The sequence below is a fragment of the Primulina tabacum genome, chromosome 7 (assembly GCF_025594145.1).
Source record: "Primulina tabacum isolate GXHZ01 chromosome 7, ASM2559414v2, whole genome shotgun sequence".
Lineage (NCBI taxonomy): Eukaryota > Viridiplantae > Streptophyta > Magnoliopsida > Lamiales > Gesneriaceae > Primulina > Primulina tabacum.
In genome coordinates, this window is record NC_134556.1 from 35,644,457 (window position 1) to 35,668,109 (window position 23,653).

The window sequence follows — 23,653 nt, forward strand, 5'->3', positions numbered from 1 at the left end:
TAGACATTGAGGAAAATGTGGTTCTCGTTCGTACCTTGCTTGGATTTCTCATTTGTACCTTGCTTGGATTTCTCGTTCGTACCTTGCTTCGATTGCTTGGATTTCTCGTTCGTACCTTGCTTCGATTTCTTCTTAATTCGAGTTCTTCGACATTTATTCGAGGTGCTAGCTTCTGCAGATTTGTTTGTCGCCTTTTTTCTCCCCATTTGCTGCGTCTCAGTTGATGTCGTGATTTCCTCTCACTCGGCCGAACAAGCTCTGAAGAAGAAGGGAGAGAAGATATAATATAAAGGAGAGTAGTAATGGGTTTTAATTAAATAGGAGGGTAATTCGGTATTTGCCTCTTCATTGGGGAGTTTTAACATACAAATACAATTTGTCAGGCATTGAATATAAATAAAATAACTATTGGATACTGACCGTAAAGTTCAGAACCCCAATAGGAATTTATGTGCAATTTGCCGATTTTATAATCAAAGACATTTCACTTTCTCAATAAATTACAAAAATTTTCACCGTAAAAAACAGTGTTTGTATATCATTAAATCATACGTCCGAGTTTTTAATATTTGAATGTAAATTGAATATTCATAGAAATATCAGATATCAACGACAGCAAATCGAATTGGGAGGACAAAAGCCAGCCACATATTTATTTATTTTTTATTTTTATTTATTTATTATTATTATTGTTAAATATAAAATGCAGCTTTCTAGCTTTTCGCTGTAATTTCTGAGCTTTCATGGAGATGGTGAAGAAACTGTTGGTAAATTAAACAAAACATTTACTATTGATAAATAGTCGGCTGTGCGTTTGTGGATTCAGTTCTCTTGGCTGATTCAATCAGCTGGTAGCGGAAATTATTTCAGTGGTGGGGAGAAGCAGATCGAAGATGCGAGGAAGATGTGGAAGGAGACTAGAGACAGAGAATTCGGTAACCTTCGCCCTAATTCATTCGTTAATCGTATTGCCACCGCTCGAATTTCATCCATTCAACTCTCCAATTACAAGGAAATCGTCTCCTCTCATCGTGGCTCCGTCGATTCTCTTCAGGTCCTTTCTCACGCCTCAGTTGGGGTTTTTTCCCCTTCTTCTTTGATTTGATACTTATCTGAACAACTGTTGGTGATTATGTTGTCATTTTTAAGGTTTGTTGTTTAATCCGATGATAATGTTGTTAGAAGCCGGTTGCTGCTATTGTTTCTTGTGTTTTCGGGGCATTGGTGCTTTATGATTTACACCCACTAAACTGAGATATATGCTGAATTTTTTCTGCCTTATATTTGGGTTTTCCTGCAGATTTGAGGGCCTTTAAAATTTTATGGCTGTGAAATCGCTATGATTGGTCTGGCCCTTATTATTTTACTCAACTGAATCTAATAGAAACATAGAGCCCATGTGTTTTGCCCCAAAATTCTTACGTTGTTTCAGTTGAGTATCACGTTTGATTTTTTTAATCCTTCTCTTAAAGTGCTTATATGGTGAGTCACGAGTTACATTAGGTTCTCACTTGTATTGTTGCTTCAATTTGTATAATTATACTTATGCTGCATAGATGTTGCCTCTTTGAGCAGAAATATCTTCGTGATTTGGTGTATTACTATGTTTTTTCCTTAAAAAACGTGGCCTTCTTGAAATTCAAGATCAGGTTGATTTGACGGAGGGTAGATATTTACTGGCTGGTGCAGCAGATGCAACTGTTGCTGTTTATGATGTTCAACGCGCAACAAACTATGAGGGGGGTGGCCTGATTGCGAAGCACAAGTCAGTATTTGTCATTAACAAGCAGCATGAGAATGGACACAAATATGCTGTATCTTCAGCCATTTGGTATCCAATTGACACAGGATTGTTCGTAACTGGTTCTTATGATCATCATGTTAATGTCTGGGATACAAATACCACACAAGTAAGTCTTGTTTCTTGTGTATCTTTGGATTAAAGGAAAAAATATTTTAATCTTGCGTTAATTAAAATTTCTAATACAGGTTGTACAGAATTTCAAAATGCCTGGAAAGGTTTATAAAATTGCTATGTCTCCACAAGCAAGATCTCACATGTTAATTGCTACTGGAACTGAGGATGTCCAAGTTCGTTTATGTGATATAGCCTCTGGTGCATTTGCCCACACATTATCAGGTCATCGTGGTATGTAAATAGTTGCACATCACCTTGTCGTACATATATGAGGTAGTTATATGTATGCCTCATAGTCTTCTTGATTTTGTCTCTCTGCCCATTTAAGTTCTTTTTTATATTTTTGTGCCATTAACTTATACGAATCTGGTAACTTACAAAAAATAAAAGTTAGTCAGATTCCGTGATAGCATTCTGATGTTACATTTCAAAATATCTTCTTGGCATTAACTTTCGAGTTCAACGGGAGCGTAATGTATGGATGTTGTTTGTGCAAGTTGGTGCAATTATTTGAAGGGGGTAGTTAGGAAGCAGCATGTGTTTCCTTCATTAGAGCGGTTGATACACACTGTTTGAGCTGCTTTATATTTAGTTGTGTGTTACCAACAACTCTAGTTTTTACTAAAATGATAAGCATTTGTTCTAAAGTTTTTTCTTATTAGAAATGAAGAACTAGCCAGTAGAGCGTTATTCGGGTTGCTCAATTGGCGACCGAGATTTTACATATGATTTTAAATGATGTTTTTCTCAATCCTGAAAATTTCCTGAGTTGCGTTTTCGTATTTTGGTAGACTGAAATTTCCTACTTGACATGATTAGACTATGCCAGCATGAATACCAAGGAAAGGTAAATGCATAATAGCTTCTGTTCTTATGTTCTAACGCTGCTTTCTATTTCCTTAAGATCACAATAATGCTAATTGTGTTTCACTCTCTTTATTTCTGCCACCAGCTAGATATTTCTTGCTCTTCTTTCAATTTTGTGCTGAATAGAAAATCAGTTTAGTTTGTTGAGAATACCAATTTGTTGGTCGAGCTTGTAGGAAATTCGTGCATTTGATATGTTGTGATGGATCTTTATTTATTATAATTGGTTGTTATTATAGATGGTGTAATGTCATTGGAGTGGTCTACTTCCAGTGAGTGGGTTTTGGTAACTGGAGGATGCGATGGTGCTATACGATTTTGGGACATCAGGCGTGCTGGATGCTTTTGCATTTTAGATCAATCCCGTTCTCAGCTTGGAAGACGCCCACCTCTGCTATCACGTATGACAACTAATAAGGTTCCTGTTTTCTAGAACAAATATGTGAAGCAATTGATGTACGTGTTGTAAGATGCCTAATTTTAGCCTGAATAATGAGATGGTCGACATTGTTATCCTTTTCTTGTTTCTAGATTTATGCTATTTTTTTAAGACACCATGAAATTTAGTTTGTTTGGAAGTCTTAACATAAGTGTATAATTTTGAACTGAAAATTGTTCATAGAAAAGGAAATTAGTTAAATTTCACATATAGGATAGTCTTTTGCTTGACTGTGATCATCAAGTTAGAGAATGTTATAGCAGAATGAAACAGAACTTTTCCAAATCTTTTCCTGGTTCCTGTGCGGTCTTGGGTATGAAAATACTGTCTTGGCAAAAGCTTTACATGCACTATATTCTTTTTGCACCCACAGATATGGTGAGTCTTGTAAGTTGTAACTGTGAAATTTTATTTACCTCGTGATCTTTTTGCTCTTGGGTAGAAATCTTCATTGGCAGGACAAAGTTCAAATGAAAAAGTCCGAGCACCTCAGAGAAAAGTACCCAATGGAAATGCTTTGAAGCTCTATTCAACTGGGAGGGTTTCAAGTGATGTGAAAACCTCAAAACAGCGATTACATCCTGGAATGCTATCAAGTCATGATCGTGCCACGGGCCATTATGGTGTTGTAACTGGAATAAAGGGGACCAATGATGGCATGTATCTTCTTACTGCAGGTTGAATTTACTACACATTGAAGCTGAGTTTTATCATATTTCCTCGTTTTTACTGTTTTTTTCCTATGATTCATAATTTTTATTTGGAATTTTCACTCAAAATTTTTAAAATTTTTTGTATAGTGTCTGTAAAGACTTCTCGAACTTAAAGAATAAAAAATATTGTGCTAACTTCCGTGATATGATGTGTCACGCAATTTTCTCGTGTGATGTGGACATGAGAAAGCTTGATCTATGTTTAGTTAGATTGTATTCTCAAAAGTCCATTTTCATGAGGTCTACTCCAATACATTGCTTTCTGACCAGTTTGATATGGAGAAAGTAGCACAACTTTAGGTTGACGGTAATGCTTCGATTCGTCTTCCTTTCCTTCCTAATTTGGACTGGCTTAGATTTTTGCACATGGCTCTTGCTAGTCATTGAAGTTCCATTTTGGATATACAGTGCTAGGTGCCAAATTTAAATAACTAAATGTATTATGATGGACGATAATTCTTCTTAACACTTTTGACTTTCAGGTTCTGATTCGCGGCTGAAGTTATGGGATATAGAATCTCGATGTAATACACTTGTAAACTTTGAAACTAAACGGTTACAAAGCACGAAAGCTATACAGATGGCTGTATCTCATGATTCAGCTCTCGCTTTTATTCCATGCATGACCACGGTGAAAGTATACTTCTTCTCTCATTCTACTGTGACAGTATCTTTTTTGTCAAATATTTTGTATAATATATGCTCTCAATTTCTTAGGTCTTCGACATGTGGTCTGGTCAAACAAAGGGGACATTCCGTGGCCATTATGAAAATGTCAATTGCTGTTGGTACAATGCACAAGATCATGTTCGTTTCTTTCTCTCTCTCCCCCCTCCTCTTCCCATCCCCACACCCACATTATGCAATTCACCATCCCTAAAAGTAAAGAGCACAAACATACAGAATAGCCGCAGGGCCTTAACCAGAAAAAGCGCTTTAAAAAGCACCCAGGGATGGACTGTCCTCTAGTTAGAACTTGTTGATTGGTAATATTCGCAGAAAGGAATTATTCCTACTGCTCTGTCATCCTTAGCCATGCTATAGGCGTGGATAATAACTTTACTGGTTTAGGATCATCTAAGACCTTTCTAGTTTCATTTGGTGTTTGGATTAATGTTAAAAAATGCTTTTGTTTTTATTTTTAAATAGAAACAGAAGCCAAAAAGCAAGAAATTCTAACTTTTAAAAGAACAATGTTTAAGTGCTTTTCCAAAACAACTTTTGTAACTAAACTGTGTATTTTTCGAGAAAACACTTTTTTAAAAAAGTGCTTTTACTCTGTTGGTTTTTCGAACCAAACACACTCTTGGTTATGTAGTATAGGAGTTTGACTATTGTGTAGAATTTGTTTCATGCTTGCAAGAGTATCTGGATGATCATTGCGTTTGTATTCTGCTGTGAAAAGTATTGTTTCTCAAATGTCGGCTGTGTTATTATTATTTTCCCTGGATACATCTCGATCAGTCATTGGGAAAGAAATTAATAATTCGGTCTCTGCGTTGTTGTAGGAGTTATTCACTGGTGGTAACGATAGACAAATCCTCGTCTGGTCTCCATCAAAATTCAATTCTGATGAAATGGTATGTTTTCAAAAATTGAACGTTCCATATTCCCGGTGCTATTGCAATCCCAACCTTATTTTGATTGGAAATGCAGGATGAATGGAGGAAAGGGCAACAAACAGCTGATGCAGTTGATCGGGATAACTGGAGTGACTGAGGTTTATTTATTTATATTGGTCTTTGTTTTCTCCTTGTACATACGCAGTATTAAAGGTCTTCAGTGTTTGGCTTAGACATTTGTATAATTAGATAGAAAGATTATATTAGAACAGAAATTCTTGGCTATGAGAAGTGTTTTCTGAAGACAATTAATTTGTTAAGTTTTCTTCTTCTTTTTTTCGAAAAAGAAAATTCTATTTTATATTCGAATATGGTAGAAACAAAGTTTTTATTATTTTTAGCATGAACATTATATTTTTTTAAAATGAACATTTTTTTAGTCGTTTTTCTTGTAAATGCTTTTTTAATATATTTGACCCCAAAAAATTTCTCTATTAACTTTTTTATATTTATCAGCTTCTTATTTTACTGTTATTATAATTAATTAATGAAATATTAATTTTATGGTCATACTATTATTTTAATTTTTATTTGAAAGAAGGTGATATGTTGATGTTAAAGTTGAGGATCATGTCCTTAAAATGAAGGAATGAAGCAGACAATCTCAAGGTAAAAAGACTATTTCTCATATATGATAATCTCATTCTGGTCTGTTTCTGAAAATCCAACAATTATCATTGTTCTAAAAATATAAAGTTCATTGTTTAATCTCACATAAAATAAAATAAGACAACAATGAACATTGAATTTACGTTGCGGACAATGTCTTAAAGAAGGGTGAACTCTTCCCATGACACAAACAAGAAGTGACACGAAACCACGGTTCGGTCGGCCCTACCCCTGCGGGCACTGCCTGCAGGGGTCGATCCAACGGCTCGGATTTTTTCGAGTCAATTTTTTTTTTTTTTACATGGAGGTGGGCCCGGATCACTCATGTGGAGTGATCCGGGCCGTTCATTGCCCGTGCAGGTTGCACGAGTAGGATGAAACAAACCCGAAACCCACTCGCATTGCAGGCCGATGTTCCAAACATATAAATATCTAAAGCGAAAAACACTCTTTCATTTTCCTCGGTTCATTTTTTAAAATTTACTCTTAAAAAAATATTAAAAATATAATCGAACATATATAAGTTTGTTTAATTAATAAGGTTGTTGTAATTGAATCTTGAGTATCAAAATGAGATATCATTCCAAACATTTAAGAATTTGTTGTTTTTGGAAACTGGATTGTATTTAATTTAAACAACACAAAAACTCATGTGAAACGATTTTACGGGTCAATTTTGTGAGACAAATATTATATTCGTGTCACTTGTGAAAAAAAATTACTTCTTATATTAAAAAAATTATTTTTTCTTAATATTCAACCCGTCTCTAAAACAATATCATGAAAGATATGCGGACCACTTTTTATCTTCTTTATTGGTTTCCGGTTTAGTATCGAATTCTCATAGAGCTTTCTATATGTAGGCATCTCACTAGATTGGACCGATTTTGGGATGTAATATAACCGAATCGATTGGAATAAATTTTTTTAAAAAAATTTCGATCAGTATATACCTAAACATATTATTTACCAAATAGAATACTAAATTTAAATATATTATTTATTAAATTTAGAACCACAAGTTATCATTATTGATAAAGTGGAGTCGTGAAGATTATATTTATTTTAAGAAATTAAATATTTAATTTACCACATATTTCCTACATAAATACTATTCAAAATAATGTTAATAATTTAAATAATAAATAAATTATTTTACAATTAACTTTTTTCATCATAATTGAAATGCAACAACAAATTGATGATACAAATCATTTTAGAACCCGAACATAGACCTGATTCTGAATATCGTTTTTTAAAAAACCAATTCGATTCAATTAGAATTTTTAATCTAGTCGGAACTGAGACCCAATTAAAGACGAGTTAATTTTATTTATATTCTTTATATTTTATGTATTTGACATTTATCTCTATTATCAAACTTAATTTTTTTTTAATATATATAGAAAGGTAAATATCAAATATATAGAGAACAAGACAATATTTCTTATACAAAATAGGAAATGGAAAATGGAGTCCAACTAATAATAAATGAAATTAATGCGATGTTTAATTAACATTAAATGTGCACTTTTCTTTCCATACTCTTCATGTTAATCTCATTATTATATTTTTCTTTAAAATGTAGATGCGCTAAAGTAGACGAATACACCATAATAAGTTAAATAAAACTATTATTTGTAAAAAATTATAAATAAAATTTAGACTATGTTGTTTTTTTAAATTACGAAAAGAGCATATGCCCACACGAAATCACTTACATATGCTTTCTTCTTACTAAAAAATAGTTGGATTTCACTTAGAGGCATTAACTATTGAATAGGTCTAATGTGAGAGAATATCACGAATCTTTATCTGTGAAAAAGTAAGGCTCTTAACATTAAAAATAATAATTTATCATGGATGACCCAAATAAGATATTTGTCTCACAAAATACGACCCATGAGACCGTCTCACACAAGTTTTTGTCTAAACTATTTGTTGGCTAATTTTAAATGATTAATTTTAAAATAAAAAATCAATTTGTTTTCAAATATTATTGACTTCTTAAAAAAATTTGTACGTCTAAAAACATAAAGTTCCCGATTATTATTTTTTTAAAAAAAACTTTTAGAATAACTGCAAATAAATTTTAGTCATGAAGTGAATGATACTTTATAATACATAATCGGATCTAAAATAATAGTTAGCTTTCTGCTATTGAGTCAGAACATAAATATTATTTTAAAAAAATATAACTTTTTATCAATTTGTTTACGTATTATTTAACTTGAGAATTTTTTAAGATCATATATTTCATACAATATAAATACTATATCGTGTCTGTTGTAAACATCTCAAATGAGTAGATCTTTTGTGATACAGTGTCACGGATTTTTTTCTGTGAGATGAGCCAACCCTACCGATATTCACAACAAAAACTAATTTTCTTAATATAAAAAGTAATATTTTTTTTATGAATGATTCAAATAAAAGATCTGTCTCATAAATACGACTCATGAGATCATCTGATGCAAATTTTTATCATTGATACCATGGTGTTTGGACGATTAGATTTATACGTGAAAACGGATGCAATTAGTGATATTAACAGATGCTCGCACGTGCTGATTGTCCACGGTTATCCACGTGTCGTTTCTCGATGATCGCTCCCTTTTTTTGTTTTATTCTCCGCTTCTTCCTCACTTCAACTCAATCGAACCTTCTTCGGTCCAATCAAAACGCCGTCCTTTGTTGAAGGTATAGCGATTTTTCCTATATGACACCGGAGTTGATTTGATTTGAACTGAATAATTCTCGTGGTGATGGATTCTGATTCCGTTGGATCGAGCTTTCCCTACAAGGGGCAGGAGTTCGATCATAGCCTTGTAAATGGTGATTGCTCTGCCTTCAGTGAATGTAGCAGTGATAGATCCGGGGAGTTTACGACCGCCTCCGCCTACAGTCGCCATCTCTTTGTTGCCTGCGCCACAGATAACTCCGATGAGCTCATCTCCTATCTCGTTTCCGCTCTTGATTCGACCAACATCGATGAACAGAAGAAAGCAGCTATGGAAATTCGTCTCCTAGCCAAGAACAAAGCTGATAACAGAATTAGAATTGCCGAAGCTGGGGCGATTAAGCCGCTGATTTCGTTAATTTCGTCGAACGATCCTCAGTTGCAGGAATACGGCGTCACCGCGATTCTGAATTTATCTCTATGCGACGAGAATAAGGAAGAAATCGCTTCATCCGGGGCGATTAAACGTTTAGTCCGCGCGCTGAATTTCGGTACTTCAACTGCCAAAGAAAACGCCGCCTGCGCACTCCTCAGACTGTCGCAAATTGAGAAGAACAAAACCGAGATCGGGAAATCCGGTGCGATTCCGCCGCTGGTGAACTTGCTCGAGACCGGGAGTTTGAGAGGGAAGAAAGACGCGTGCACGGCGCTGTTCTCGCTGTGCTCGGTGAAGGAAAACACACTGAAGGCTGTGCAGGCGGGAATAATGAAGCCTTTGGTGGAGATGATGTCGGACTTTGCTTCGAACATGGTGGATAAATCGGCATACGTGTTGAGCTTGCTGGTGTCTGTGGTGGAGGCTAGGGCGGAGATGGTGGAGGAAGGTGGGATTCCAGTGCTGGTGGAGATAGTTGAAGTGGGGACACGACGGCAGAAGGAGATTGCGGTGTCCATACTGTCACAGTTGTGCGAGGATTGCGTCGCGTATCGTACCATGGTGGCCCGCGAAGGAGCCATTCCCCCCTTGATCGCTTTGTCGCAGACTGGGACCAGTCGGACAAAACATAAGGTAAAAAAACGAAAACTTTTCTCTCCTATTTCCTAGTAACATTTGATTATTCGGAGCCAACTATATTTGTTAATTCAACAAAATATATCTTAAAGTCAGCTCAAGATCTCATGTTCACCATTTGTTGGTCATTTATATGTTTACTTGCAAATATTATCCATGTTTTTTGTAAATTTGCTAAAATGTTTACAAAAGTTAACGAACAAATAAATTCTCTGAAAAAAAATGGGCTTACTACCTCGTGAAAATTTCAAATTTAATGAGATAAAAGCATCATTAAATTTATTTTCATTGCCAAATTTTTTATCGGATCAGAATCCCGTATTTATTTATTGTTTTTTAGACCCACCGGAGTTGGCATGTTGAATGAAATCAAAACAATTCCCAAAGCGAAGATCACATCTGTTTTTCGGTTTTGATCGTAAAGCCAATCTCGAAACCAAGAGCTTACAGTTTGGTATCGATTCCTGAAGATAGGAAAATAAGGCCAAAATTAGAATTGGAACCGTGCAAAGTTTGTAACTTGATCATAAATCTATCTCGAGGATTTTACTATATTATTAGTTAGTTTGATAGTTCAGTGATCTCACATATTGGCCAAGTGTGCAGCCCAACCCTACGGGTAGTAAAAAGGCTAAAGCACACCTCTTAGATTGGTGTTGATATATAATGCTTATACTAATTACTATTAGATCACAATTATTGCCACAAACTATAAAAATTAGTGAATCTAAGGCAATAATGTCTACCTGTCTGCCTGCACAGTTCTTGTAAATCAATAGTTAAAATTATCTCCAGACAATAGGTTCCCTTTGTGGGGTTGTTCACCATGGACATAATAATTGTATCAAGTTAATGCAGCTGAACGATATCAAGTGATACAACCAATACGGCCATCTAAATGTTTGTTAGATTAGCATTAGTGGTCAATAAACTAAGTGTAAACAGATCAGATTAATTGTATTGATATTACTAGAAAAAGAGAGCAACGACAGAATATGATGACCTTTATTATTCTATTATGGGTTGGTCTCTACTTTGTCCCAATGGTACTAGAAAGTAGCCCAACAAGATAGTTGTTTGTTTTGTTTACTATTCTGGCGTCTCCAATCAGCTTGGACAGTGCAAATTCATACGGTCTCAATATTTAGATGTAATAGTGTGGGATTACATCGACGGACCAAATCGGTTACTATATATGATTCTTTCGATTTTTATCTTGTTAATTATAGTGCTGTTCATACAAATTCTCGTTTATATCATACGAATGTGCATAGTTGTATGTAGCACTTGGTAAGGCTCTGTTGTTTTTTACTTTAAAAAAAACTTATTTAAAATTTTTCTGAAACTTTTAGTAAAAAAAAAAGAGAAATCATCTTGAAATTTAATTTTTTACATGTTAGGATCAACACGGGAAAACTGCCCGATGGCCTGGTTTATTTTTCAACGACCGTAGGCTCATTATATGTTATTATAATTATATTTTTCAAGCGCGATAAATTTTGTTGGGCAACGCCCATGAGAAGTGAAATACCACAAGATGTTTGTACAATCATTTTGTGGCATTCATAATGGCAAAAATTTATGTGATCGAGACAGTTTAACAAGTTGTATTTTGTGAGACGGATTTTTTATTTAGGTCATCCATGAAAAAGTATTACTTTTTATGCTAATAATATTACTTTTTATTGTGAATATCGGTAGAGTTGGTCTGTCTCACAAATAAAGATCGTGAGACCGTCTCACAAGAGAGCTACTCCTAATTGTCCATCTAGTCGTGCCCAGAATAACATAACTCTATGGTTGTGTTTAGTTTATGATAAGGAAATAATTCTATCAATATTTTGTTTATTTGTTTCTTTATGATTGTCACAAACAAATAAAGGTGTGATAAATAATAATTTTTTAAGTAGTACCCTTCTCAACTGGGGAAAATTACTTTAATACTTTTTTATTTTCCAAAAAAAAACATATAAAAAACTCATTTAAAAAAATTATAAAACATGAATGAAAAATCAAATAATTTAATATATTATTTAATACATTTGATGGATAATATATCATCAACTTATCCTTGTTCATGGGACAAAATTACCCAATTTATTAATTTTTAAACAATAAAAAATATTTATACCTAATAATTTTGGCGAATGAAAATAATCTACATGTGAATTAATACTAATTTCCAACCTTTAAATAATTCAAATGGTGTCTTTTGGACACCTTGAATTGGAACTCGTTTTAATATATACACAGATGTCTTAAGAGTTTCAGTTCGCAAGGATTTAAGAAGTTCTGAGCTACTAAACATGCTCCTCACCATGTCCAATAACGTTCGGTTTCTCCTCTCAGCTACGACATTTTGGTTCAGAGAACCAGGCATAGTATATTGGGCAACAATATCGTGTTCTTGAAGAAACTTCGCAAACGGACCAGATGCCCGTCCATTTTTAGTGTATTTACCGTAATATTCTCCACGTCTATCAGCTCTCACGATCTTAATATGTTTTCATATTGTTTCTCCACTTCAGCCTTAAAAACCTTTAATGCTTCAAGTGCTTCGTTTTTGTTATGAAGCAAGTAGATATACATGTATCGTGAGTAATCATCAATAAAAGATATGAAGTATTTCGGACTTTGCATATCCATATCTGGACAACAAATATCTGAATGTATGATTTCTAATATTTATGTACTACTCTTGGCACTTTTTTTAGACTTATTGATCTGCTTTCCCTTTATGCAGTCCACACAAGTCTCAAAATCAGTAAAATCTAAAGTACTAAGTACTCAATCATTCACTAATCTTTTAATCCTCTCTATGGATATGTGTCTCAATCTCCTGGGCCACAACATTGAGGAATCTTCATTTATAACACATATTTTAATACCTCTCTGAACTTGCATAGTGGTGTTATTATTTTGTAAATAAACAGAGAAACGACCATCAATCATTGTAAAATTTCCAACAATATTTGATTTATAAAATAAATTTATTGATTTATCCAAAAACTGAAAGGAAAAACAAAGAGGTACAAGATTTGAAACTGAAATTAATTCCTAGAAAAACTAGGAACATAAAATGTCTTTTTCAATTTTAAAATAAAATCACTATGCAATATAAGGCAGCAAGTCTCAATAGCCTCCACATGCGAAGACATCTTGTTTCCTGAATAGATGTTCCGCTCATTTCCTTTGAGGTTTCCTTAGGTTTTGCATACCGTGCAAGGTGTTTGTAACATAGATTATAGAACCAGAATCAATCAACCATGTGTTATAAATCATATCAACCATATTAGATTTATAACAAGCAAATGAAATAAGAATACCTTTCTTTTCAAGACAATCCTTTTAATCAATTGCAATCCTTCTTCATGTGTCATGCCTTTTTTACAGAAGAAACACCTGGATTCTTTAATATCATGTTGGGGTTGAATTATTCATTTCACTTTTTCCCTTGACTTTGGTTTGCTTCTTATACTTTTCTTGTATAGTCATAAAAAAATTGTCACTCGTTTCCATTAACAACCTTCCTTCCTCTTGAACACACATGATCATTAATTCATTGATTGATCATTTATCCTTGTGTGTGTTGTAGGGTTCATATTGTTGTGGAAGAGTGCAAAAAATGTAGTACACGAAAAAAGTCTCAAACATTTTCATTTCAAGTATCTTTAGTCGAGCCGCTATATCTCGCATTTTCATTATGTGCACTCGCACACCTCTCACACTGGTGAGCCTTAATGAAGAGGATTCCATAATTAGGGTGCTGACATGTGCTTTATCTGAAGACTGAAAATGTTCATCAATAGCCCTCAGTAATTCTTTGACATTATTATGCTGATCGACAGAATCACGCATACCAGCAGAGATTTTGGTCTTTACGAACGTTACGCATAGTCGATTAGATCGCTCCCATTTTTCATAAAGATCAACATCATTATGAATGTTGTTTTCAGTAATAGTAGATGGTCCGTCTTTCTGTATAGTATAATCAATATGCATTTACCCTAATTGAAGAAGAATTTTTTCTTTCCATATTTTATAATTATCGCTCTTTAGTTCGGGAATGTCACATTTCATATCAAAAAAACTCGCAGGTTACATAACTGCATAAAAAAATAATATGCTTATTATTTTTAAAATTTTGAGGAAAAATCATGTTTTACCAATGTAAATAATTAAAAATCTAGTGATATAAAATTTGCATGTGGCCTAATATTATAATTCAATAAGATTTTTCTGGAACTTTATGATAAACCTATCAAAATGTATTTTTCCTTAACTCATGTGGGTAAATTAAGAAAAATATAATTTTGATATTTTAATCTAAATAGTTTTATAAATATAATAAAAATCCATGTGGAGCAAAATTTATTATATTTATATAATTAATTACAATTGATGTCCATTATGTGATTCAAATCCATTTAATGCATAATTTTTCATAATCAAGGATGTTGTGGTTATTCCTCAGTTATTTAAAATTATACGATTCACTAAACAAAATTTTGGCTTTACTCAATGATTTATATAATAATTATTTAGTAACGCAATCAACACTTTCCAAGAGTGCTCCCGGGGAAGATAGGTAGGACTAAGGTCCTTTAAATACCTAACTCCTAGATAGATCAACGTTCCTCAAGGAGACCAGTGTCTAGTCAATGTATTTTAAACCGATCTATAAAGAACTCATCCAGATCATGTTTTCTCATGTCACCTTATAATTATTATTCACTTTAGTTATCCACGTTTATGTGAATCTTTAACAAAATAAAATTTTTATACACAAATTTAATTATTCATAAACTTTAGAATTATTTTAATGTATACAAATTATTTTACCAAATGCTATATGTATATCAAATTATACATATGACTTAATAACAAAGTAATTATTATTTATTTATTTTTATTTATTTATTTAATATTTTTTGAAAGAAAAAAAATGAAACATTACCGACACAATTAAAAGACAAATTGAAGTGTGGGCTCACTTTTAAATTCAATATATTGCATGTGTTTGTCTGAGTGATTGATTAATACAATCATATCTTTCAATTGTCACAATCCTTCTTCAAGCTTTCTTCTGCAACTTCTCCATAAATGTTTTGCTCTCAAAAATTCTTTTTTTATTTTTCAAATTTAGAAATTTTATACAATTTTCAAGACGTCAGTCGCTAACTTCAAAATACAAGCAAGAACAAAATTCTCAGGTAAGTTTTTAATGTTATTATGTCCGACTTCAACTTCAAGTTTTTATGCAAAACTTACACGATATCCAATTTTCAGAAAATGAAAAACAAATATTTTCAAGGCAGATGTATCACGGCTCTGATATCAAATGTTAGAATTTTTCTCAAAAATTCAAGTTTCAGCAAATATAAACATGAAACAATATGCGGAAGTGAATCGAGTGTTTTCTTCGGCCATTAAATAATTTGAAAGTTTTCTGTTGGTCTCTGATTGAAGTCTTTTAAGCATTCAACACTCTCTGTAGATGATGTATTTTTATTCTTATGAGGTGTGTGTTTAGAGACCTCAATCATCGGTATTTAGAGGCGTTTCTCATACCATTGATAAGTTTATCGGAAGCCCGAGAGTCAAAAGAAGAGGCGCATGCGTGACTCAATTTTCTGAAGTTGAGGCGGTGTACGCATATTTTGTCAAAATTTATAGGCACTGGTCGTCATCATTTCTTACACGTTTATCTTTCTTCTTATGTGAATTGATATGTGTCACTTTTTCCTACGGGTGATTCGATATTCTATATGCTAAATTATTAATGGCTATTAATGGTAGCTTGACTTCTGCATTTAATTACACTCTTTCTCTTTGATTTCTTAAAATAATGAGGTTGAAAACTTGAAATGGGGATTCCATGGAATTATGTTCAAAGAGGAAATATTCCCGGTGAAGCCCACTAATTTTTTTAGGACTCGTAGTTGCTATCCTTATATGTGTACTGGTAAATCATATTGGGAACCTTGTGTGACATGTTCATTAGAAAAAAATATAGATAAACACTCATATTTTTCCACAACTCAGACACTTATCAGAAAGCAAGAAGTCCACTCTTAATTTTGTTTGAAAATGATACATGGACTTCTTACATCTACTTTTTTGTATGTAATTGAGCTAAAATATATTGGAGAAACCTAGAACAATTGTGAAAATGCCAAGTGGGATACAACACTATCAAATTTCAATGGAATTCATAAGTTCCAAAGGTCAAAATTTAACCCGTTCATGATTTGATTGAAGCGAGTCACATCCTCACAAAATAATGTACCAATAATGAAGTGCGATGAGGCGCATGCTTGAAAAGGCTAAAAAAAAGGTATAATTTATATGGTTCTTCTTTTTTATGAATTATATAATATAATTATCCTAATATTCAAGATGGGCTTTTTGGAATGAAATTATAGAGAGAAACAATGTTACCACACATGGAGTCTAATTGATATCATGATGCATATTATTTTTTTCAAAAAATAAAAATAGATGCATTAAAAACATTTTAAATTATTGAATAAAATATAGATTTATGAATTTATAAGGTTTGTATTAAATTTGCAGTGGATGCGATACACTTTGTAAATGTAACTTTTGATAACACCACGACTTTGTTGGCAGTACTGTTCTATTCGACTTACTTCGTACCTACCATTAATAAAAACGACTTTGGATTTTTTAATGATTGAGGAAACTTTTTGTTCATCTATCCTTTTCTAAAAGTATTATCATATAATTTTTTATAATATATTCTCGATTCACACATACATTCTGAAACATGATTATAGTTTTTTTTATTAGCATCAAGAAATAATAATTTGTTATAATATACTCTATTATTTTGACTATACAACTCAGATCTGTTAAAAATTTACAACAGTTCAAACACCACTTTTCTATTGCTCCATTCATTAAAACAATATGTAGGACCGATCGCTTTATCAAAAGCTATAGCCAGTGGTAATGATGCAATTCAAATCTTTTAAACCGCACAGGAGCTCCAGCATCACGGTTCGATTGCTCTACTAAGCAGGGACAATTATTGCACCCAACAATCTCCCTCCCAATAATTGCACTTCTTGCAATCAATGGGAATCGAACCCATGACCTAGGTTTTGATACCAATTGTAGGACCGATCGCTTTACCAAAAGCTATAGCTAGTGGTAATATTGCAACTCAAATCTTTTAAACCGCACAGCAGCTCAAGCACCACGGTTCGATCGCTCTACCAAGCAGAGACAATTATTGCACCCAACACAATCATTGAATCCCAACACTCTAGCACTGCATTTTCATTATTCTACCTAGTAGGACAATTATTGTGTGTAACTTCACAATGAGCTCTTATTGTAACTAATTTGTAAACGTCATCATTTAACGAAAATGGTTAATCCAAGTTGTTATTAAAGTATATTGTAATCTTTTATTAACTAATTCAAACACTTCTCAGAATCCGAGATGGAATTAGTATAACAGTAATTTATCTTGATGTGCAATTATATTTATCGTAGAAAATGCTAGTTTCCGACAATTATTCCAATAAGACATACTGGCTTTCAATTTCAGAAGTATTTGCAGCTGCTACCATTGTCTAAATTGGAAAATGAATAGATGCAAGATTTCAGAGCACAAGGAAATGGAGGAATGTGGAAAGCTTAAGGATAAGATAAGCCCGATGAGTCATAAAGGCTGGAAATTGTACGAAGTTCCAACAAGAACCACTACAACAAATATGGGTTTTTGCGACCTGCATATGTGCTATCCGCAGCATACATTGCGCCTTCACGTGCATGACACAAAGGTAAATCGTTAAATAGATTAATATTAATGTTAGCGACTAAAATTTGTAAATGATGATATATTGTAAAAGTGTGCAATAAAGTAAAATTTATATAATTACTATCAAATTAACATAAAGAAATACATTATAACACATACATTTATCTATATAAACTAGTTAAATATAACATATAATTAAATAAAACAATAAAAAATATTCTAACATACAACATTTTCATATCAAAAAATATATTAGTTAACAATAAACTATGTATATGACATGCAAGTTCAACATTACATATGTACATCTAACATATAATTACAAAATATATATAGAAAAAAACCTAGTTGAAGCACAAACTTCTAAAATTGAAGCAAAAAATCTTTGAAAAAAATGAAGGGATGGGGTTTTATATAGGTAACTAACGACGGTTTTATTCGTAAACTCAAGTCGGTTTTTAAAATTTTGAATTTGCAACGGTATTTAATTTAGAAAATTGCGACAAAAATTATACATAAAACATGGATATATATGAATGCAGTGGTTTTAAAAAAATTGTAATATCTGTCGATAAATTTAACAACGGTTTTTATAAAAACTGTCGATAAAAACTTTCACTAAAATTAGCTACAGTTTTATAAATTTCATCGCTAGTTGAGGGGTTTTTTTTTTGAGTGAAATATATTTAGTAATAGAGATATACAAATAAGTACAAGACTGTTACTTAATTTTATATATTTAAATAAATTTTGAATTTTAAAATATTGTCAATTGACCAATCACTGTTATGATGGGGTAAACACAACTTGCCCTCCCCATGGGCCATGACACCATTTATCTCATCCATGCAAATTTAGTAGCCATGGGCCACAAAAGGCAGGTCGATTGGGCAAATTGATTGTGTACTGATTTCTAAAAAAAAAAACAAAACAAAATATATCTAGTTTTCTAAAAAATAAATTTCACCCCTTATATTTTAGATTTTAAGTACATCAGTTTCACACAATTTTATATATCATGGAATATGCATATGCATGGTCACATCGTTTAGGGGCAAGTTTCATCCTCGTTTTTTCGATCGAGTTTTCTTCGTCTTTCTTTTCTGCTTAATTTCTGTTCAATAAGCCTAAAACATTCCAACAATACTCAGCATATTTAATAACAGAGACTATGTTGATAACATGACACTTGGATATTGCTGATATGATATTTGATATATTCGACATCACGTCAACCAAAAAAAATTAAAGGAAGAAAAAAAAAAACCAAACTTATTAAACTAATCACAAACAGACCACCGAAGAAAATTAAACTTAAAACATGTCAAGATACATGACTAATTTGACAGTTTTCCAATACTATATTAAAAAAAAAATCAAAAACGAAGAATTTTTCGTTGTCTTATCGGTATTCTCATATTCATATATGACAAACAAAAAATGGTATCTCAACTCTTATACGCTCAATTTGTATAATGTGAATTTAGACCGTGGTAAGGCAAAGGGGAAGGACATGTAGCATATGCGGCAACGAGAAAAAGAGGGACCAGAAGAGTACATAATATGTACATTCCATTCGAATCTGATTCTTTCAAACACAATCATGTCCCTACTTTCTTTTCTACTTATCATTACCCACTCACTATGTGTAGATTCCACAAACAAATGCAAACCCTACATTGGTTTTTGGATGATGATGAATTTGGATAGGAATCGATTGGCATTAACTTAGTTGGATGGGACCATGTACGTTTATTTCTTTTCTCTTTTCTTTTCTTTTGGATGTCTCCTTCACATGTATGTCCCATCCAATTTGACTCTCCAACCATGTTTGCCTTCCATCTTTATTTAAGTTAGTTTTCACGTACTCTTGTAATTTAATTGTTTTTTAGTAGGTTTCTTGTGGGACGGTCTCATGAATCTTTATCTGTGAGACGAGTCAATCCTACCGATATTCACAATAAAAAGTAATACTCTTAACATAAAAAGTAGTATTTTTTAGGGATGACCCAAATAAGATATGTGTATCACAAAATATGATCCGTAAGACCGTCTCACACAAGTTTTTGTTATAGTTTTTATAGTTTTCATTAGTATTCTCCATAAAGGCTATTAGAAAAAATCGATTAGATCGTACCATTTTTTTCCAAAAAAAAAAAAATAGAACAAGTTATAATTGTATATATGCATTTAATACTTTATTAATTTCGTTTTTTCCTTAAAAAAAACTATTAAAAATTTATGTGGACCGTCCTCTAATATTTGTGTAGTTTGATAAAAATAAAATTTGGTAGCGTGGATAAGTAATACTGTGATTATTTAAATATGAGTAGATCTACTGTCTTGCAAATCTATATTTGTGAGACGAATCTACCATTTTGAGATAAAAATAATATTTTTTCTTGGATAGAGTCGAGTTAGAGATTTATCTCACAAATTAATTTAAACTTGACCCGTTGTCATAAAAGTTTTGTTTTTAGATATTTGAGGATGATGTTGAATATATTAAATTAATTAATATTCTTGATTTGATTGATTAAATTTAAGATAAGATGGTGATTAATTACATAATTAATGTAAGTTTAATAATTAAATCATAAAATTACCACTAAACATTTGATAAGATCTGATTATCGACCCAACCAAACATAACCTCAGACTTTATGGTATTTGCTAAGGATAAGAGATGATTGCTTCTTAATACTTTAGCTAACATTATTTATCATTCACATCATTTTATCCTAGCACATCTTATCATTCGTTATCTCCAACTACCAAACACTCAAAAAAATACCATCACATTATTATATATATCACTTTATATATATACACACACACACACAAAAATTCATATGAGGTCATCTCAAATGTCGATTTTGTGAGATAGATATCAATGATATAAACAATAAAATATATTAATTTATATGTCAAAAATATTAATTTTCACTTTTAAGTATAGATCACATTAGTATATGTGAGACCGTCTCAAATGAAGATTACTCATATATTAATGAGAAATCGAGAAATATTTCTTCTTCTTTTTTGGCAATTTTCATATATAGTAATAATATGAAGTAGATTTTCTGTGATACGGTCTCACAGATATATATCCATGAGATAGATCTATCGAGTCCATATCTGAAATGAAAAAAATATTTTTGACATATAAAAAAATATTTTTCGTAGGCCGGGTTTGTTCAGGTAAGATATATGTATCACAAAGATGATTTTTTTTTGGGTTGGTAAACATTTTAACAAACAACTTGACAATTCTTAATATTTAATTACATTACAAGCCTATTACCATAAAAAAATGTATTAAAAAAAGACAGAAAATAAGGGTAGATGTATTCACAAGTCAACATAAGGGTAGATATATAAAAGGAAATGTTATGTTTTTAATATTTTCACGATATGCGTTCTACCCTAAGTTATATATAATGGTAGATGTATTCATAAGTCAACAAAATTAATGTCTATTAGAAGTGATTTATGAATGATTCATATACCAAAAAATCGTATCAAAATCCCACTTCATGCTACTCTTTTTCGAGGGAAAATATATTTTTTATCTACTTATAAATATTCGAATTTTGGTTTTAGTGCACTAATTTTGATTTTTTTTCTATCTTATTTCATCGGGTTCTTATATGTGACACCATAAAATATCGATGAGGAACCTTGAATTATTGACATGACATCGAAAATTGTTGACGTGTCATACCACATTAGCAATTAGACCAAAATAGCTAAAAATTAAGAGTAGGTCTTTTGTGAGACGATATCTCGAATATTTATCTATGAGACGGGTCAACCCTACCGATATTCACAATAAAAAGTAATACTCTTACCATAAAAAATAATAATTTTTCATGGATGACTCAAATAAGATATCTGTCTTACAAAATACGACCCGTGAGACCGTCTAACACAAATTTTTGCCAAAAATTAATACATGAAAACCAACTTTTAAATACTTGACTCAGAACTCAAAATAAAATAATTTAATGTACCAAAAAAAGTTATTTTCTTCTTATTCAATATATAGATATAGACCATTGGAGCAACCCTCATAACTTTTTTCCATCTCTTTGATGTGTTTTTGAGAAACTTGACAAAAAATTACGAGGATCCGAAAATCAATTGAAACATTACCTTATATTTACAGCACCATCCAAGAACCAATTACAAATGCTTCTAGTAGTCCAAAAATTACAAGGCCCGGGCTCAATTACTGTAAGGACCGTGTATCGTATTATCGTAAATCTTATGTGACTATCGATAATTTATGAAATTGTCATGTGATTATGTATTTGATGTATATCGTGACAATGGAATTGAGGGAATAAATATTGAATATGAATTGACGTTGTAAGAGCTCGAGTGGAGAGGCCGGACGCCAATTTAGTACAAACATAAATATTTGTACAGAACGTGTGGCGTCCGGGCGGTAGAAAGTGACCGCCCGAGCGCCAGAGTATGTGAAATGGATGTTCGGGCAGAACATGCCGCGCCCGAGCGGTAATTCGTGACCGCCCGAGCGCGGTACATATTTGAGTCGGGGGCAGAATGTCTCGCGCTCGGGCGCGAGAATATGTTATTGATTGGAATGAGTATGTTATTGATGTAGATAAAGTGTAATATCAATATCTTCAGGCTACATCAACTGGAAACGAATAATTGAGGTATGTTGCGACCGGGTAACATACGACAGGTATCTATATTATATGATATATGTCGGATTGATTTGATTGATTGGAATGAGTATGTTATTGATGTAGATAAAGTGTAATATCAATATCTTCAGGCTACATCAACTGAAAACGAAGAATTGAGGTATGTTGCGACCGGGTAACATACGACAGGTATTTGTATTATATGATATATGTCGGATTGATTTGATTGATTGGAATGAGATTATGTGTCTATATGCCTTATTTGTTGATTGATGTGGCATACATGACATTGAGATTGAGATATCGATGTATAAAATAAATGTTTTGTTAAAACACATCATTTTATGCATACATCGATACATGACATGCACGTTGAGCTATGATCCTTGGATACCCTGATATGATTTGATTGGATTCCGGGGTTTGTGAACACAATCGCTATGCCGGTATTATATGACCCGTAAAGCATAGACAATTGTGGCCCCATATGATTGGATATGAGATTTGGGATTTGATGGCGCTTTGCCGACGCTATCATACGAGTATCCCATATTGACCGGTGTGCCAGCTCGAGCATTGATTTGATAGCGGTTCGATTGATTCTGACATGTGCTCAGTGTATGGGCATTTGACCTGATACCTCCACGACATACATGAATTGCATACCATATATCATCGTTTAGATATCTGTGGTATATATGATTGGTTGTTCCATACGGAGCTTTGCTCACCCCCAAGGGGGGCTGTTGTTGTCTTTGTGTATGGACAATGGCAGGTACTCCAGGATATCAGGAGACCGGAGATGGTACTTCTGGAGGGAGTCACAGCTTGGGCTGATGTTTTATGTTTTTGTCTTGTTCCCAGTATATATGTATATGTATCTATATACCGGGGCATGTCCCGAGGATATGAGTTGTTTGTATATGATTGATTTTGATTACGTGTGGGCATGTTTATGACGTGAGATGAAATACTATTTTTAGTATTCAAATAAAATGATTTGGGCTCATTGTAAAGAAATTTTAAACTCGCTTTCCGCTGTAATTAGTTAACCCTAATCAGATTGCATTGTAATAACGATTAGGAGCTAAGGGCCCCACACAGTATGGTATCAGAGCATAGCTGAGAATGCTCGATTGAGTCTTGTGCACACGTAATAGGCACAAATGAATTGTGCGTATGTGTTTGAATTATTTGTATTACTTGCTCTTATTTGATTTGAATTGAGTAAGTATTTGATGAGATTGACGATATGATATAATGAG

General features: G+C 32.7%; 2 protein-coding genes across 4 annotated transcripts; both read left to right on the forward strand.

Moving 5' to 3' along the window:
* The first annotated feature begins 713 nt into the window (after positions 1-713).
* Positions 714-5,790, forward strand: LOC142551500 (WD repeat-containing protein ATCSA-1-like). The gene is made up of 9 exons (XM_075660771.1): positions 714-1,054; positions 1,650-1,910; positions 1,990-2,149; positions 3,025-3,203; positions 3,667-3,901; positions 4,420-4,574; positions 4,655-4,744; positions 5,446-5,517; positions 5,594-5,790. The coding sequence occupies exons 1-9, from the start codon at positions 905-907 to the stop codon at positions 5,654-5,656; spliced, it is 1,365 nt and encodes a 454-aa protein (XP_075516886.1). The 5' UTR covers positions 714-904; the 3' UTR covers positions 5,657-5,790.
* Positions 5,791-8,732: 2,942 nt separating this feature from the next.
* LOC142551501 (uncharacterized) lies at positions 8,733-17,617 on the forward strand. Of its 3 annotated transcripts, none has more exons than XM_075660772.1 (2): positions 8,733-9,917; positions 17,500-17,617. In XM_075660772.1, the coding sequence occupies exons 1-2, from the start codon at positions 8,934-8,936 to the stop codon at positions 17,542-17,544; spliced, it is 1,029 nt and encodes a 342-aa protein (XP_075516887.1). In that variant the 5' UTR covers positions 8,733-8,933; the 3' UTR covers positions 17,545-17,617. The 3 variants fall into 3 exon arrangements, with proteins under 3 accessions (XP_075516887.1, XP_075516888.1, XP_075516889.1); XM_075660773.1 differs by lacking the exon at positions 17,500-17,617 and adding an exon at positions 13,516-13,798; XM_075660774.1 differs by lacking the exon at positions 17,500-17,617 and adding an exon at positions 10,261-11,099 and having other exon boundaries at positions 8,734-9,917.
* The last annotated feature ends 6,036 nt before the right edge of the window (positions 17,618-23,653 follow it).